This window comes from Hypanus sabinus, chromosome 1 (genome assembly GCF_030144855.1).
Source record: "Hypanus sabinus isolate sHypSab1 chromosome 1, sHypSab1.hap1, whole genome shotgun sequence".
Lineage (NCBI taxonomy): Eukaryota > Metazoa > Chordata > Chondrichthyes > Myliobatiformes > Dasyatidae > Hypanus > Hypanus sabinus.
Genome location: NC_082706.1, coordinates 164,493,464 through 164,513,085, shown reverse-complemented (window position 1 = coordinate 164,513,085; position 19,622 = coordinate 164,493,464). Strand labels below are relative to the sequence as shown.

General features: G+C 39.0%; 1 protein-coding gene across 2 annotated transcripts in view; it reads right to left on the bottom strand.

Annotated features, from left to right (window-relative positions):
* spidr (scaffold protein involved in DNA repair) overlaps positions 1–19,622 on the bottom strand; it is a 264,566-nt gene that overhangs the window by 33,622 nt on the left and 211,322 nt on the right. For both annotated transcript variants that reach the window (XM_059980514.1, XM_059980523.1), the window contains exon 11: positions 8,041–8,202. In XM_059980514.1, the coding sequence (XP_059836497.1) occupies positions 8,041–8,202 (162 nt within the window). The remainder of the gene's footprint in view (positions 1–8,040; positions 8,203–19,622) is intronic.

Sequence of the window (19,622 nt, the reverse complement as noted above, 5' to 3'; positions counted from 1 at the left end):
ACTCAACCTGTACACTAACCTTCTGGGAGTCCTGCGTGAGGACTCTTAAGGCCCTCTGCAACTCTGATGTTTGAACCTTCATGCCATGTTGTTGCACTGAGTTAATGTGCAAGAACATACCTGATTGACTAGGCAATTAAAAAGGCCTCTCTCAAAGATTTGTTTCACAAGTATAGAGAGACTTGGTAACACTACCCCTGGATTTTTGAGACTAATTTTGACTTCCTTAAGTGAAAAATGAAATACTTATTTTGAAGGAAGCAGCAAAGATCCACCAGAATGGTTCCAGATAGTGTACAATGTATGCAGATATGAGGTTATTTGTTTTGGTAAGAAGAATGGAACCGCTCAATTAATACATTTTCAGCAGATGCCAACCCAGGGAAAAACTGTATGAGACACTGAAGACAGAATGCAAATGCAATTACTGATTAGAATGGGAAATTCCAAGGGCACTGGGATATGGCAATAAAGAAGTCAATCCAGAAATGACCAGGACTTTTTATGAGACCATACCTGTAGCAGCCTGTACAGGTTTTACTTCCTTGTCTTGTGATATGCAGTATAGTCCATTATGTTCTCACCATTAAGGAGAACAACTACTTATCTATTTGAAACACAGATTCTGTTTTAAAGGGGTTTCTTTCCCTTGAGTGGTGACTCTAGAACTCAAGTAAATAATCTCAAGCAAAAAGCTCAGATATTAAGGTCAGAGTTAGGAAAGTAGCCTTTCACTCAAAAAAAAAGAACAAAAATTAAAAAAAAATGTGTAGGCCAGCTGGTCCCTCAAGACCGTCCCACCATTCAATTCAGGAATGCTGATCTAATTAGGCCTCAACTCCTCTGCAGTGCAATTCTAAATTCCCCAATATTTCAAAAAATTATCTACCTCAACCTTCAATTATCTATCCTCCAAAATTTTATATGCCTAAACAAGGTCACTGCCATTTCTTCTCAGCTCTTGGGCATTCTAATCACCAAAGCTGGGTTTGACTATTCAAGCTGCTGGTGATAAGAATTTTTGGAATCTATGGAAATCAAAGGACATTTACAATATATCAATTGAGTGGGAAATTGGAATTTGAAGAAAATTAGCTGTGATCTTTTAAAATGCCAAGGCAATCTCAAGGGGCTTGAAGGCCAATCTTACTCATAATCATATTTTTATGCACCATTGAACCAAAGATGTATTTCATTTTATTGTTGCATGAGGTTAACCACTGAGGTGAAGTATAAATATAAATGATGACATTGTGATTTGAACCAAAGGAGAATTCAAAATGTTCAAGTGCTCACTGAAATCATAACAGAGGAGCATGCTTCAGGCATAAAAAAAATTAAAGGGAGCTTAGGAAAAAACAATGAAAGGACGTGATAACATGGATTATTTCCAATATACCTAAGGGGATGCAGACACCAAGGGTACAGTGGCTCATTGCGGTCAAAATTCAGCGTCAGAAGTTTGCAAAGGAACATCTAAACAAGCATGATGTATTTTGGAAACAAATCCTGTGGACTGATGAAGTTAAAATAGAACTTTTTGGCTGCAATGAGCAAAGGTATGTTTGGAGAAAAAAGGGTGCAGAATTTCATGAAAGGAACACCTCTCCAACTGTTAGGCACGGCAGTGGATCGATCATGCTTTGGGCTTGTGTTGCAGCCAGTGGCATGGAAAACATTTCACTGGTAGAGGGAAGAATGAATTCAACTAAACACCAGCAAATTCTGGAAGCAAACATCACACCGTCTGTAAAAAAGCTGAAGATGAAAAGACTGCTTTTCAACACAAGACTGCTCCTCAACACTGCTTGCCCCTCCACCTATTTGCAGTCTCATTTGCAGCACCTTGTCAAGGGCCGTCTGAAAATCCAAGTTAACAACACTGGTTGACTCTCCTTTGTCTATCCTTCTTGTTACTTCCCCAAAAAATTCCTGTAGACTTGTCAGGCAAGGTTCCCCCTTAAGAAGCCATGTACCCCGAAACCTCATCCTTAATGGGACTCTAACATCTTCCCAACCATTGAAGTCAGGCTAATTGGCCTATCATTTCCTCATTTTCCTCCCTCCCTTTCTTAAGAATGATGTGACTTTTGCAACTTTCCAGTTCTCTGGAACCATTCCAGAATATAGTGATTCTTGAAGGATGACTACTCGTGCCTACTGATCTTTTCAGCTCCCTCATTCAGAATCCTGGTGTGTAGTCTATCTGGTCCATGTAACTTGTCTACCTTCAGACCTTTCAGCTTCCCAAGCACCTTCTCCTTAGTAATAGTGACTACATTCACTTCTGCCTTCCGACACTCACAGAGTGACTATCTACCATGGCCAGATACTGCTACAATACAGAGTTCGCCCAAAAACAAACCTTCATGAAAACCTGCTGGGTACATCATATGACCTCGGCTTGCTGAGGGAATTGGGCCTGTAGTCCTCGAAGTCGCTTGATGCCTGTGACCGGAGTTGGGAATGTCGTCGGCGGTTTGCAAGGAAGCAGAAGCGAGACAAGCGGGCAGGAGTCCGTGCCAGGAAAAAAGTAAGCCCTACTCGGCTGGCCCTCCCGTCCATTCTGCTCTCCAATGTCCGCTTGCTGAGGGAATCAGGTCTGCAGTCCTCGGAGTCGTCTGATGCCGGTGGCCGGAGGTGGGGACAGCTAAGTGGCGTGTGAGGAAGTAGAAGCGAGGCGAGTGGGCAGGAGTCTGTGCCAGGAAAAAAGCAAGCCCTAGCCGGCCGGCCCTCCCGTCCATTCTGCTCTCAAATGGACATTAAGTTGACTACATCTGTGGCAACGAAATACTCGGTGGGAGTACAGAAACGGACGGAATCCTGGGCACTGCCATTCAGCTGATTATTTATTTTCCCCCAAGGCAATGAACTACCAACCTACTGATCTCTCTTGTGCCTATTGTCTTGCTTATTATTTATTGTAATGCCTGCACTGTTCTGTGTACTTTAAGCAGTCCTGGGTATGTCTGTAGTCTAGTCTAGTTTTTGTGTTGGTTTACATAGTTCAGTGCAGTTTTTGTATTGTTCATGTAGCACCATGGTCCTGAAAAACATCGCCTTGTTTTTACTGTGTACTGTACCAGCAGTTAAGGTCGAAACAACAATAAAAAGCAACTTGACTTGACTCTCAAATTTCTTGCATATTGACTGATGCAAAATACTTAAAGTTCCTCTGCCATTTCTTTGTCTCCCATTACTACCTCTCCAATTCAATATTCCAGTGGTCCAATATTTACTTTTGCCTCTCTTTTACTTTTTATAAAGTATATCTGAAAAAAATTCTGGTATCCACTTGTATGTTTTGGCTAGCTTACCTTTATCTTTTCTCCATTTCTTTTAGATTCTTCTGTTAGTTTTTAAAAGCCTCCCAATCCTCCAGCTTCCCACTAATTTTTGCTATGTTGTACTTTCATACTTTCTTTTGCTTTCATGGTGCCTTTGATTTCACTTGTCAGCCACCATTGCCTCTTCCTCCCTTTAGAACGCTTCTTCTTTGAGATAATCTAATCCTGCACTTTTCAAACGACTCCCAGAAGCGCCAGCCACTGCTGTTCTGCTAGCCCTCCACTTCTAGTGTCCTCTTTCAATCAACCATGACCAGCTCCCCTCTCATGCCTCTGTTGTTCCTTTTACTCCACTTAATACTGATATATCTAATTTTAGTTTCTTCCTCTCAAACTGCAGCATGAATTCTATCATATTATGATCACTGTCTTCTGAAGATCCTAATCAAATTCTGGTTCATTACTCAACACTCTATCCAAAATTCCTTTTTCTTTAGTGGGCTCTAAAAGCCATCTTGTCGGCATTCTACAAATTTCATATTTTGGGAACCAGCACCGATCATATTTTCCCATTCGAACTGCATATCCCCTATGACCCATTTCACTTGCCTTTTCTATCTCTCTTTTTAATTTGTACTTTGCATCTTGGCTACTGTTCTGAGGCTTGTACATAACAGTTTCTTCACTCTACCCATAAGGATACGACATCTTCTGGTCCCAAGTTACTTCTTTCTACAGAATTAATTTCATTTCTTACCAACATAGCCACGCTACCCTGTCTGCCCACCTGCTCATCCTTTGATACAATGAATATCCTTGGATGTTCAGCTCCCAATTGCGATGTTCTTTTAACTCTACTCAGTGATGCCCTCAACATCATCCTTTTCAATTTTATGTCCATATTACTGGAAGTTAAATTCTTCTCCCTTTCTAAACGTTTTCTTTATTCTGGAAATTTCCATACCCTCTCCTGAACTCTTCTTCCTTTCTACTTTATCCTTACTTTCACAAGCTGTTGGACCAATCCACCTGCTATTTAGATTAGTTGCTTAAAATACCAGATGAAACACCGTGCCGAATAGTAAACTGTAAAGTTCAGAAGGTGAAAACACTTGAATTAATTGACTGAATTAACCTTACATGTATTGTAATGTTCCCATCATAGCCCAAGTGTGATGTGCATTGAATTTGTCTTTCCTGATGAAGGAATTATTTGCACGCGATTTAAAAAAAACTACAATGAAACAGCCACGCCCTTATTCCGCTTCTTTCAGGTTTACTGCATGAAGCAATCTTTGCTTCAGTCTGTATAGTATCCTAAGGATGAAGAAAAACCTGTTCGACTAGAGTTTAAAATTACCCAAGCTGGACTATACACTGACAATATTGCAAAAGACAGCCATCAGTTAAGGTAAGGTGTTAAACAAGCAAGCCCCAGCTTGCACAGGTTGTCACTTTACAATCAATTCATCTACTAATAAATGAGCAAGCAACAAGTGATGACATCTGTCTTTGTCTTCTCAGCAAACTTAAACCTTTTCCTCCCACACCTGCCCCGCCCCTAAAACCATATCACACCTCAAAGCTTGAGAACAAACAAGTAGAATAGCTTGTCACAGCAATTACTTCTATAAAAGCTTTCCCTCATTTATCTTCTGAATGATTAAAATATCTGAAGACAATTGGAGAGTTTACAGCTGAATTTTTTTTTTACACAATTTAGGATACTGAAATGCATTTTCCACAGAAGATATACCATAACTACAAGTAACCACTTTTTCGAAGAAGTGGTTGACGTGTACTTGGATTTTCAGAAGGCCTTTGACAAGGTGCCACACATGAGGCTGCTGAAAAAGATAAGAGCCTGAGTTATTACAGGAAAGACACTAGCATGGATAGACCATTGCCTAACTGGAAGGAGGCAAAACATGGGAATTAAGGGAGCCTTTTCTGGTTGACTGCCGATGACCAGTGGTGTTCCACAAAGGCCTGTGTTAGGACCACTTCTTTTTACATTTGTAATGCCTTGGGAAAGGTTTCACTGCTAACGTAATGGTTTTTCTGTAGCAGCAGAATTTGGGTTATGGTGAGAGATCACAGGGGCTTTGGAATGTGTGCCGTTCAAGGGAGTGTTTTTTCTTGTTGTGTGCCTAAGAGTGAGGTGTTCTTGGTCTTCCGTTCAGTGGAGAGATGAAGAGAGGAGACGCGAGGTTCATAGACTGCAGGACAGAGTGAACTTGGAGTGGGGTTGGGAATCGACGACACCTGGGGGAAATTGATGGGGGACTAACGGACGGGAAACCGTGAGCTCCAGTTTGTGCACATTAGACTGTTTCATTAAAATGGGCCCTTTTCTTTCTTTTGCCTTTTCTTTACTAACCCTTTAGTCAAATTAAGAATTATAAAGCTAAATCCCATATAGTGTATTGTCTGTGCTTTTGTAGTACTGACTTGTAATGGGGGAAACCAATCACACAGCATCCACACAAACAAGGGATTTTACACCTCAGACTCTATATATTTGGCGGGGCCAGAGACTGTCTTCCCTAGACTAATGGCACCAGCCGAACCTCAGGGTTACACGTTATATGTCAATGATCCGGACGATGGAAATGATGGTTTGTGGCCAAGTTTGCGGATTATACAAAGATAACTAGAAGGACAGGGAATGTTGAGGAAGCAGACAGGCTACAAAAGGACTTGGATTAGGAGAATAGGCAAAGAAGTGGAAGATGGATACAGTGTTGGGAAATATATGATAGAAGAAATACAATCATAGACTATTTTCTAAATGGAGAGAAATCTGAGGTGCAATGGGACTTAAAAGTCATGCAGGATTCCCTAAATATTAATTTGCAAGTTGAGTCGATGGTGAGGAAGGCAAATGCAATGTTAGCATTCATTCTGAGAGGACTAGAATATAAAAGCAAGGATGTAATGTTGAGGTTATATAAGACACTAGTGAGGCCTCACTTGGGGGGAGCGTGAGCAGTTTTGGGCCCCTTTTTGAGAAAGGATATACTGTCATTGGACAGGGTTTCAAAGTTATTACACAAAATTCATTCCGGGACTGAAAGGCTTATCGTATGAGGACCATTTGATGGGCCTGGCTCAGTACTCACTGGAATTCAGAAGAATGAGGGGGGAATCTCACTGAAACCTATCGAATTTGAAAGGCCTCGATAGAGTAGATGTGGGGAGGATGTTTCCTATGGTGGCAGAGCCTAAGACCAGAGGACACAGCCTCAGAATCACAGGAAGCCATTAAGAATGGAGAAGAAGAGGAATTTCTTTGGCTAGAGTGTGGTGAATCTGTGGCATTCGTTGCCACAGGTGGCTGTGGAGGCCAAGTCATTGGGTATATTTAAGGCAGAGGTTGATAGATTCTTGATTAGTCAGGACATGAATAGACACGGGGAGAAAGAAAAAACATTTGGACTGAGGGAAATGGAGCAGACTCAGTGGACCAGAAGGCTTAACTCTGCTCCTGTATCTTATTGTCTTAAGGTCTAACTGTTGTTAATGTACCTGACCCAACCACTTCCTCTACCAGTTCATATACTGACCACCCAACTATTGTCCCTCTAGTTCCTATTAAATCTCTGCCCTCTCGAATTAAACTTATATCAGTACATGAGAAAGTATCTTATGAATATCTACTTCTTCTTCAAGATTTTCTTTTTTCCCTTCATATTTCAAATAAAGAATACAAAATATCTTCCAAAAAATGTGAAACACTTTTTTATTAAGGGTCACCATTGTAGCATAACAGTTTGTGTGACACTATTACAGCTGGGGGCATCAGAGTTCGGAGTTCAATTCTGATATCCTCTGTAAGAAGATTGTATGTTCTTCCCGTGTGTATGTGGGTTCCCCGAGTGCTTTGGTTTCTTCCCACAGTCCAAAGACGTACCAGTTAGTAGATTAACTGGTTATTGTAAATTGTCCTGTGATTAAGCGAGGGTTAAATAGGTGGGTGCAGCTTGTTGGGCTGGAAGGGTCAATTCTGCTCCATATCTCTAAATAAATAAATAATTTATGTGATATGTAATGAGTTAGTGAGGCAGAAGACCAAAAGTTTTCTAAAAACAACAGGTTTTCTGATGAAGGGTTCCTGACCTGAATCATTAATTCTATTTCCTCCACTGCAAATGGAAACCAGACATGCTGCTATATTTGCTTATGAACACCATTCAAAAGCAAAGGTCTCAAAGGAAAAAAGGTTGAGAAGTTCAATAGTGTTTAAGGGAACTTCAGACCTTAAAATAGTTAACATACTGTATTAATCATCTAAATTCAACATTTTATTTTATATATATATGTACTAACTCTCTCTACTCTTACAGGTAACATTTCTGAGGAAATGTGATTTTTAAATTATTGCTTTCTGAAACATGATTTTATTAAACGCAGACAGTGAACTTTGCTTTCTCTATTGCAAATTAAAAGTCACAATGACAGATACAACATCAGTTAGCAACAATACTCACAAATCTTTAATCTTATCTGCATCCTGAATTTAACTCATAACAATATAACTCATCAAGCCTGTAAATTATACCAACAGGCTGATCAATACTATTATGCTACATAGAAAACATAATAACCAGGAAAAAACAAATGATTTTGTTTAGATTAAAAAATACTTAATAAGCATTAGATGATTTGGTATCCTGCAAAGGCCTATGCTATAATATCAATCAATCTATTTATTTATTTATTTAAAAAATTCTGATTCACTTTTTCTTCGTACCTTCCACGTGTTGTTCTCTGGAGAACCTTCATTCCTGTGAGGTAGCATGTCTTTCCCTCCCAGCAAGCATTTTGTGCCAGCAAGTCGTCTTCTGCTGAGCAGAATGTGTTCTGGTGAACTTCACTAAATAAACCATATACATCTTGCACCAGAAGGCAGAGCCTATAAGAAAACAAACAATTAGTCTAATTTTTAATATGATTATCTTTTCTCTGAATATGAATTTTTTTGTCCAGTGAGACTTTGTCTTGGTCCGTTGTTGTTTTTGGAACCACATAACCATAACACCGTAAGACATAGGAGCAGAATTAAGCCATTGCGTCTGCTCTGCTGTTTGATCTTGGCAGGTTTAATTTCCCTCTCAACGCCATTAGACAATAGACAATAGGTGCAGAAGTAGACCATTCGGCCCCTCGAGTCTGCACCGCATTCTCCCAATAACCTTTGAAATCCTTACTAATCAAAAAACTCTGTTCTATACAGTCAGTATATCCAATGACTTGACCTAGAAATTCTACAAATTCCTGCTCATCTCTGTTCTAAATCTCCTTCTATTCTGATGTTGTGCCCTCTGGTCTTGGATACTCCCACTACTGGAAACATCCTCTTCACATCCACTCTACCTCGGCCTTTCAATATTCAGTAGATTTCAATGAAACAGCTTCTCATTCTTCTGAACTCCAGCGATTACAGGGTCAGAGTCATCAAATGCAACTCACAATTTAAGTTTTTGATTTGCAAGATGATTCTCATAATCCTCCTCTCAACTCTTTCCAATGCTGAGCACATCCTTTCTTAAATTAGGGGCCCAAAGGGGCTCATGATACTCCAAACGTGGCCTTATCAGCCTCAGCATTACATCTTGTGTTTATATTTTAGTCCCTTTGAAATTAATGATAATATGGTATTTGCCTTCCTTACTACCAACGCAATCTGCAATCCTGCACTAGGACTTCCAAGTCCCTCTGCACATCCGATTTCTGAATTTGCTCACCGCTTGGAAAATAGTCTGCACTTTAATTCCTTCTACCAAAGTGCATGACCATATATTTCCCTTCACTTTATTCCATCTGCCACTTCTTTGCCCATTCTTGTAATCTGTCCAAGTCTTTCCGCAGACTTCCTGCTTCCTTAGCACTGCCCATCTCCACCTATCTTTGTATCATTCAAAACTTGGTCACAAAGCCACCAATTCAGACATCCAGATCATTGACATATAACATGAAAAGGAGTGGTCTCACCACCGACTCTTGGAAAACATCACCACTCACCAACAGCCAACCAGGTATGGTCTCCTTTATTCCCACTCTTTGCCTTCTACCAGTTAGCCAATCTTCCATCTGAGCTAGTATCTTTTCCAATAACACCACATGACATGTCCTTTCAACATCTCAGGAATAGTTTTTTGTGGCTAGCACTGGAACATGGAGACATTAAAATTCTGAAGAGGCCGAAGAGAGCTGGACTATGCATGTCTACATTTATGTCTTTCTACAGATGCACAATGAGAGCATTCTAACATACTGCACCACAGCATAGTACAAAAACTGCACTGCGGCAGACAGAAATGCTCTACAACAAGCAGTCAAAACTGCCGAACACATCACCACACTAGTCTACCCACCATCAAGGATATACATACTGAAAGGTGCTGGAAAAAGACCAGTAACATCATGAAGTATTTCACCCCACCCGCTCATAGAGAGTTTATTCCACTTCCATTAGAGAAGAGGTGACATAGCATTCGCACCAGAACCACCAGACTCAAGAAGCTCTGTCCCCAAGCAGTAAGACTGATCTACGCCTTTACCCACCACCAGTACTTTATCATTTCCTGTCAGAGTCACCTTATGTACAGACACTGCTGTGCCCACTGTCACTTTATGGGCATGCAATCAATCTGTATACAAGCTATCTTATGTGTTGTGGCTCTTATTATTGTGTTCTTTATCTTATTGTGCTTTTTTATGCTAATTTGGATCTGGAGTAACAATTATCTCACACTCCTTTATATTTGCATGCTAGATATGACATTAAACAATCATGAATCTTGAGAATACAGATAGTATTCTTATATATCTCCTAACTAAACATTTAGTTAGAAATCTAACTGGAAAATTCTAAATTTAGAATTAAACAATTATAAAGTTTTTTCATGACAATCTTTATTGGTTGGTACAAAACAATAGTATATGTGGAATATGCACTGTCGATGACAGCCATTATGAAGGCATGGATAAAATACATTAATGTAGAGGCCGAGAAATTTAATTCAGAAATACAATCTTTAATCTCCCAAAGCTGCATGGAAAATTTAGATCCAACTAATAAAATACATTTTTAAAAAAGCTCTAACAATAATGATCACTCTGAAAGTACTGAATATCTTTAAAAATCAATTTGCTTCACTAAAATCCTTCTATTGTAAATAAAATCATTTGTTTCATTAAAGTTCTTTATCGAAGAAAATCTGCTACCCTCAACAGACCTGGACTTTACGTCAATCCAGGCCCACCAATGTTGCTAACTTTAATTGCCCTCAGAAACGGCCAGCAAGTCACATACTTCTGGAACCAATTAGGGATGGACAATAAGCGATGACTTGCCAGCAATGTCCAAACATTACTTATTTAGTTTACCCAAAATTGTAAAATAGCACAATGCAAGATCAGTTTTCTGAGCTTGCATTTCCACATCCAATCATTAGCAAGTAATGTCTTTTTCTAAATTTGAGGAACAAAGACGGAGGATGACAAAGACTAAAAAAATGGAGATCAGAAAGCTGAAAAGTAAAATGTAAGATAGAAACTTAACTTGGGTACATATTTAAGTTGTGAGAGTCTCTTTCTCAAGGATCAATTATGAAATACTACACAGCATACATTTAAGGTGAGAGGAAAAAAGTTTAAAAATTTGAGAGGCAATGTTTTTTTTAACATTGAGATTGGTAGGTGCCTGGAATATGCTGCCCTGGGAAGTGAAAGAAGCAGATACAGTAGCATTAAGACAAACATATGAATAGGCAAGGAAAAGACCCTGTGCAAGTAGATGTGATTAGCTTAGACTGGCAGCATGGTTAGTGTAGACATGCTACGCAAAAAGGCCTTTTCCTGGACTGTGCTGTTGTATATTTCATGTAAATAAAGCTCCATAGATACACAAATGGTACTTTGTGGCTCTGTCTCCTGGAACCAAAAGTGAAAATAAAGAGCACTTAAACATGATTTATTTTTATTATTAAGCAGCAAACTTTAGTTGGAAGTGTAGGTCTCCTGCAAGGTTCTGGAAAGTATCATGACTTGCCACCAAAGTTCTAAATAGCCTACTTTTCTGTTTATTATTGTTACGAAGCTGAAGCAACTCTGAGGGGCCGAAGGGTACAAAGTCACCCCCTCCTTTTTGAGAATCGTAAGATCGCTATTATTTCGGGTCTGAGACCCAGGAAATGAGAGAGAGACACACGGAATACACAACCAGGTGGAATGTGTCCTGACATCAGCGGAACGGAACCACTGACTACCGCTATTGTCTCTTGGAGACAGAATTGTGTATTGAGAACTGTACTATTCGTTGAAACCCCTCGGGACAACCAGAGTGGTCTGGTTGAGGGATTGCATCACCCCAACCTGAATGACATCTGAGACCCCGTGAGTAAGGATAAAAGAGGGGTCTGGGGGAACACTCCTTTGGACGCACCAGGAGAAATGCTAGAAATCTCGTGATGGCGTTTTATAGCGAAAGCCGGTGAGAGCTCGTGTGCGTCCTCCCTCGCCGGGGTGGCAGGCTCACCACGGAAGAATGGTTTAGCTAAAGGAGAGGTCATACTTGAACGGCCACGACACCGAGACACCTGACGGATTGAAATCATAAAGGAAAGCCGGCAAGTTTTTCTCCAAATCTCTCTCTCTCTTCAACAATTGCAACACAGCAGTCCCCAATGGCTGCAGCCTGTATGAACTGAACGAACTATATATTTCCATCAGACAATACATTATCCCCTAGACAACGATAGAGCTTATTTCTTATTATTATTATACCTGCACTTTTAGGTTTAGTATTGACGACGTATATTATCTGTATATTTGCATTGATATTATTTTTGTGTATTTTTACTAATAAATACTGTTAAAAATAGTATCATCAGACTTCAACGGACGTCTCTATCTTTGCTGGTAAGTAACCCAGTTACGGGGTTTGTAACAATTATAAAAATTAGCTAATTGCTAAGAAAATTTTATTTAAACTAAGTCACAATAATGATTGTTGGATTCAAAACAAACAAAAGTTATTAGATTTATCAAAATGATGTTCAAACAATATTATGGTAAACATGTCAAATGACTTCATAGGCCATAAAGCACTTTGAGATATTCCAAGTTTCAGAAAAGTTATATACATGCCTTTTTCTTTCAAGGTTACTCTACAGTTGCAGCAAAAAAAAACTTGCATTTACTCAGAGCAGTCATATAACAAAAAGAAATATTGTATAAAAATCGTTCTACTGAATGTAAATGTTGAGATGGACTCCGTATTTTTCTAAGAATGAGCAAATAGCTTTTATTTATAAGATGAATGGAAAACATTTCAAATTCATTGAAAAAGAATTAAATAAAATTTGTTGAGGCATAAATTCTGCTTGAAATAACATATTATTTACATTTGAATTATGAACAAAAGCTTTTACAGAATGAAAGGATAAAAGTGGGCCTTGTAAATTTTCTAAGTATATGCTGAGATCTGCTTCATTATTAGTGAATGCTTAATCTATTGGTTCGTAAAAGAGCAGCATCAGCAGTTATACAGAATTAACCATTATTGATTGGTAGTATCTCAGTTGGAGATAAAAGGGCATACAGGAACAAGTTATCCCAGCCAGTTAAATTGTGCTGCAGCAACAACCTTGCACTCAATGTTAGTAAGACCCAAGAGCTGATTATAGACTTCAGAAACGGTAAGACAAGGGAACACGAACAAATCCTCATAGAGGGATCAGAAGTGGAGAGAGTGAGCAACTTCAGGTTCCTGGGTGTCAAGATTTCTGAAGATCTAACATATCAAAGCAGCTTCAAAAAAGGCAAGACAGTGACTATATTTCAACAGGAGTTTGAAGAGAATTGGTTTGTCACTGAAAACACTCAAAAGCTTCTACAGATGTACTGAGGAGGGGGCGGTACTGCATAGGATCAAAAGGAGCTACACAATGTCGCAAAATTAGTCAGTTCCATCTTGGAACACCCTAGTATTCAAAACATCTTCAAGGAGCAGTGCCTCAGAAAGCTGGCATCCATTATTAAGAACTCCCGTCATCCAGGACATTCCCTCTTTTCATTGTTACCATCAGGAAGGAGGTACAGAAGCCTGAAGGAACACACTCAGCGATTCAGGAACAGTTTCTTCCCTTCTGCCATCTGATTCCTAAATGGACACTGAACCCATGAATACTACCTCACTTTTTAACATTTCTGTTTTTGCACTATTTTTAATTTAACTATTTAAAATGTGTGTGTGTGTGTGTTTATACACACACACACACACACACTTAATTGATCTATTTTCTATATTTATCATGTATTGCATTGTACTGCTGCCAGAAAGTTAACAATTTCACTACATATGCCGGTGACATTAAACCTGATTCTGATTCTGATAGCCTAGAGACAATCCAATTCAAGAGCAAAGTCATAAGTTTCAGAGAGTTAGTGCTTTGAACATGGCATTACTTTTGCAGCAGAGTAAGTCAGTGCCATTACCAAAACAAGTAAGATGCTTGGTAACTCCCCTCTCTTTATGTTCATGGCATTTTGATATTCAGTATCATTAGGGAAAGCAAAATACCTCCTTGAATGAAGCAACTGAAAACTTTTCTTGGTTGGTCAGCCAAAGAAAGATTTTTGTAATTGCTTGGACAAAGCTCAAACTTTAAGAACGTTCATGGTATGAGAGCTCAGCCTTGACAAGGCATGTAGGTGCTTATTTCTCATCCAAAACTGAACAATTCCAACATAAATACTGAAATTTCTAAAACTGTAGCAAAGCATCAAATCTTATTGTTAAAATCTGACATGTACATCTGAGGCCCAAACCCATAAACCACCTAAATTACAACTTCACTACCTCTATGCCAAATTAATTGCATTCTGGGCACATTACTGGCAAACACCCACAACTGGAAGAAATTCTATATACTTGTCTGTTTAACATATGCAAACAGACAATGTAATTAAGCAATTTATCAATATCCCAGGTGTGCAGAGTAAATTTTTTTGTGAAAACAGTAGGCATATGTCTAATTGTTAAAGTGGTAGCGAATGATACCAAAAGTAAATTTAAAAGGGTGCAGGAAATGCACTTGAAAATTGACTAGTGCGTGGATATGTGCAAAAAGTGGTGATTAAAAGGGCTAAGTCAACTGATCTTTTATAGAACTGGCAGAGGAATGAGTTTCTTTTCTGGCTGCAAATTTCTAATCATTCTTTAATCTTCTTGAAACAACAAGTAACATTCCGGCATCTGGTTTTCAATGTTTTTTTTCCAATTTTGTTTTTCCTGAAAACTTTCATTCATGTCCCTTTAAACCACTGGGTAGTTCTGTTTACAAAGTTACAGCAACAGTTCCCAACACACACTGGTTTCCAGGAACTGCTTGCTATTCCCTGCAAGGTCAAAAAAGTCAGCCAATGATAGGCAGCCAGAATCACAAAAGTAACCACAAATCTGAGAGAGGCCTCAATGGGATAGCTGGAGAAGGCGGAGTAAAATTCCATTCACTCTACCAATCACAGTGGAAGAATCTTATTATAAACAGTTCTTTAACTGGGTACAGCCAGCACATTGTGTTCTCTTTGTGAAAAACAACTCAGAGCTGCTTTGCTTAAAGCAATCAACAAATCTGTTTTTAAAAAATTATTTTAATGAGGCACTGTAGCATATCAAAATTAATTTTAAAAAACAAACAGTGCTAATTATTTAATTATAATCAGAAATGTAAATTGAAAATTTAGAATTTAACAAAAACTCTTAGCCAGACAGACACTAGAATGTATGCACCAATAAGTAGTGCAAAACAAACTTCAATTGTTCAGATGTCAAATGTTGACAACTTAAGACCACAGAATACTAAATGTGACATACTAAAAATTATACTAATCAGTAGATTAGTATTAAGAACAACAGGTACCAATTATCATAAAAAGTCCCCACGTTCAGAAGGACTGTCAGCTGCTGTAATATTCTTGCGCGAGGGTAAATGAAAAAAACATGGATTAACCAACATTATAAATGTAGTATCTGGAAATGTAAATATAAAATGCACAAAACATTTCCTTTAACAGCTGCATTTCAAATACCAATCTCTTGCATATAACCCATTGACACCTAGAATGAGACTTTTTTGCAACTTTTTTCCAAAGTAAACATATATATACTGTTATAATAGTCACACATAATAAAATAACATCTTAGGTGATCTTATACCTAATAACATTCTCCTGCACTATCGCCACATTCCTTCATTCCCTTATCACCCTAAAATCTTGTTTTGAAAGAACTCAATGTTTCAGCCTCAAAAGCCCTCAGGGACTGAAGAAGCTGCTCCTAAACTCCGTCCTGAATAGTTTACCTGTTTCCCAAGACTGAGATCCTTGGTTTTTACAGTTCAATCAAAGGAAATATTCTCTCTATGTTTAGCTTTGTGAGAATCTTCTAAGTTTTCACATGATCTCTTCTCATTTGTCTAAATTCCAGACTCAGGCCTAGTCTACTCAATCTCTTATCATAACATGCCAGCTATCCCTGAAAATCCCTGAAATCAACACAGTTAATCTTTGAAGTTCTTTTTGTTAAGTAGATTGTATCTTAGGTGCATAGACCAAATTGCATAGAATATTGCATCAAGAACCTTTGCTAATGCAGGAAAAGATTATCTATTTTTATCATAACATGCTACAGGCCTGGTATCAATACCAATTTTGCGAAGTATAAAAGTCTTTTTTCTCCAAGAAATTATTTGATTTAGTCTGACTTGTACATTATAATCATTAGAAAATGAGTGGCAAACAGTTCTTTCTAAATCTTTGCAAAACTTTCACTTACAATCAACAGGAAAACACAACATTAACTTAAGATAGAAAAATAGTTATAGAGTTTGCAAAAGAATGGTTATGAAGCAAAGTAAACATGGCGGAAGTTTGGAAAACAAATGAAATTATAAAACTTAATTTTATTTTCATCAAAATTTTCTTTGTTCCCCTACTTTTCTTTTAATTTCTCTTCTGAACCGATTTGTCATTTTGGAGAATGATGACACCATTGTCTGTTCATTTAGTATCACTGTTCTACCCATTTATCACGCTATAATAATATCAGGACATTATGAAGTGCATCAGGTATAGAGACAAGAGGTATGATGTTCCTACTTTAGTTACTTTCTATACCCATAGTAATTCTCACAGTCTATTTTTATGTACTCTACTAGCCCACTCTGATATTTTGCTTTCCCTTTCAACAATAATTAGAGGCGCTTCATTGCCAGACTTCGAAATTTTCCCAATCCTCAGGCTTACAGCTTGTTTTTTGGCAACATAATGCAACCTTTGACATAACATCATCTTTAACTGCTCTTGATGGTCACATCTTTCCTGTGTTCTTAAACTGTCTGGAAGAGATATATAGTAAACTATGTGCTAATTTTTGTGGTGTTATCTATTGCTTTTTTGACCAGTACACCTTTTAATGTAGTTTTCAATTATCATAACTAACTCATGCCATAACCCCTCATAAGTTGTTTTATTCAAATTTAAGATCTTTGTGTCAGATTGAATGAGAAATCACTTGCAGTTTTTCTATACAACTGTGACATATTCTGATCACTGTTTTCTAAAGGACCCTTAAACCACCAGAGCATTCAATCGTTTCTCATTTTGCAATACTAGATGCAAAATAGCTTGATCTCTTACTGGCTCTTCAACATACTGGAAAATTGATGCAAGCATTTGTAGGACATGCTGCCGACATCCATCAACCACAGGCAATATTTACAGGATAGTGATCAGTTGTAGAACCCTGGTTAATCTTTTTCCCCTTTCACAAGAAAGGCTCACAATATTCTACAGAAGTCACCTAATTAACTGCAACCAGAGCAACATACAAAATGCTGGAGGAAGTCAGCAGGTGACGAATAGTGACGAATGAAAGGTCAAGACCCTTCATCACGACTGGAAAGAAAGTGGGAAGAAGCCAGAATTAGTTGGGTAATGAGAAGGAGAATAAGCTGGCATGTGATAGGTGAAGCCAAGTGAGAGGGAAGGTGAGCGAGTAGCAGAGGGAGGCAGGATGATGTGAGAAGCTGTGAGGCTACAGATGGAAGAAGTAAAGGGATGATGAAGGAGGAATCTATAGGAAGAGGACAATGGGCCATGGAAGTAAGGGAAAGAAGAGGGAACCGGAGAGATGTGATGGGAGGTGATAAGAGAAGGCATCGGGGGTAACTAAAATAGTAAAAGAGGGAAGGAGGGAGGGGTGAGTAATTAATGGAGGTTAGAGAAATCAATGTTCATGCCATTAAGTTAGAGGCCACACAGATGGAATATGAGGAGTTGCTCCTCCACCCTAGGTTTGGCCTCATCATGGCAGCGACACCATAGAAAGACATGTCAGAATGGGAACGGGAAGTTGATGTGAAATGGGTTGCGTCGAGGAGAAACTGCCTTTTGCGGGAGACAGAGTGCAGGTGCTCCGTGGAAAAGTCCCCTAATCTACATTGTGTCTCATCAATGCAGAGGAAGATGCACAGGTAGCACTAGATGCAATAGGTGACCCCGACAGACTTGTAGGTGAACTGTTGCCATGCCTAAAAGACTGTTTGGAGCCCTGAGTGGTAGAGCGGCACATGTCATACTTGTCTCAGTTGCAGTGATTAGTGCCAGAAGGAAGATCAGTGGGAAGTGATAAGTAGACAAGTGAGTCACATAGACAGTAATCGCTCTGGAAAGTGGTGGGGTGGTGTATCCAGAGATACCGGCCACGTGACAGATGCAGTGCCAACTGGCTGGTCAGAGGACACACCACATGCCAATCAACATTTGGTCCCCCCCCCCCCCCAATTAATCAGTGCACACCTAAATTATTGGTCACCTTAATTGGATTATCTCGCCCAGCCCCATGCTTTAAAAGGTGAGACTTGGCCTTGGCCTTGGCTCGCCCTCTCTTCCAGACCACCTCATTGAAGGTAAGTGCATTGATTTAGGTTTGGGAAGGTCTATCGTTTGTCCTGGTAAGGGAGCCGCAGCTATCCAAGGTCAAGGGGGATAGCTGTCGTAGTGCTTTTCCCTTGTTCTTTGTATGTGTAACTGTACCCTGTCCCCACACCGCTTCCTGTGTATAGTAGTTGCTTGTGTTGACCTGACTTCCCCTTGGAAATAAATTCCTTATTATTAAAACTGTGTGTGTCCAGGCCTCTACTGTTGAGACTCAAAGAACCAGTTATTTTCCATCACAACAGGTGGGGGGGGGGGGGGGGGGGAGAAGAAGATGAGATTAGTGTCAGAATCCCTTTGCAGATGGCGGAAATCATGGAGAACGATGTGATGGAAATTGAGGCTCTTGGGTTGGTAGGTAAGGACTGAGGGAACCCTGTATCCCTATTATGATGGTGGAAGGATGGGGTAAGGGCAGACTTGTAGGAAATTGAGAGCAGTTTTACAAGTGAAAGGGTGAGAAGAACTATCATCAAGACAAACGTAAGGGTCATTAGGTTTATAAAAGATATCAGTAGTCAGTAGGTTTGTAAAATATATCAGTCTACAGTCTGTCTCCAGACGCACTTTCAAGAACTCTTACATTCATACTTTCAGTACTTTTTTTTATTTGGACTGTTTATCTTCTTTTGCAATTTGGTTGTTTGTCAGTCTTTTTTTATGTATGGTTGTTCTGAAAATTCAATTGTATATTTGTTTTATTTTTCCTGTATATCTCTGCAAAAAAATTCAAAGCACAAAGTAAATTTATTATCAAAGTAAATATGCCCTGAGATTCATTTTCTTGCAGGCATTCTCAATAAAATTATACAATAATAACCATAACAGAATCATTGAAAGATTGCACCAACTTGGGTGTTCAACCAGTGTGCAAAAGACAACAAACTGTACAAATAATAGAAACAAAGAAATAATTATAATAAAGAAATAAGCAATAAATATTGAGAACATAAGATGAGGAGACCTTGAAAGTGAGTCCATAGGTTGTGAGAACATTTCAAAGATGGGGCAAGTGAACTTACCCCCTTTGGTTCAAGAACCTGATGGTTGAGGGGTAATAACTGTTCCTTAACCTGATGGTGAGTCCTTAGCCTCCTGTACCTTTGCACTGATGGCACTGGTGAAAAGAAGATATGTGCTGGGTAGTGGGGTCCCTGATGATGGATACTGCGTTCCTTTGACAGTGTTTCATGTAGGTGTGCTCAATGGTGAGCAGTACTTTACCCGTGATGAAATGCTCCATTCAAGGGCATTGGTATTTTTATGCCAGGCCATGATGCAGCCAGTCAATATACTCTCCACGACACACCTATAGAAGTTTGTCTGAGT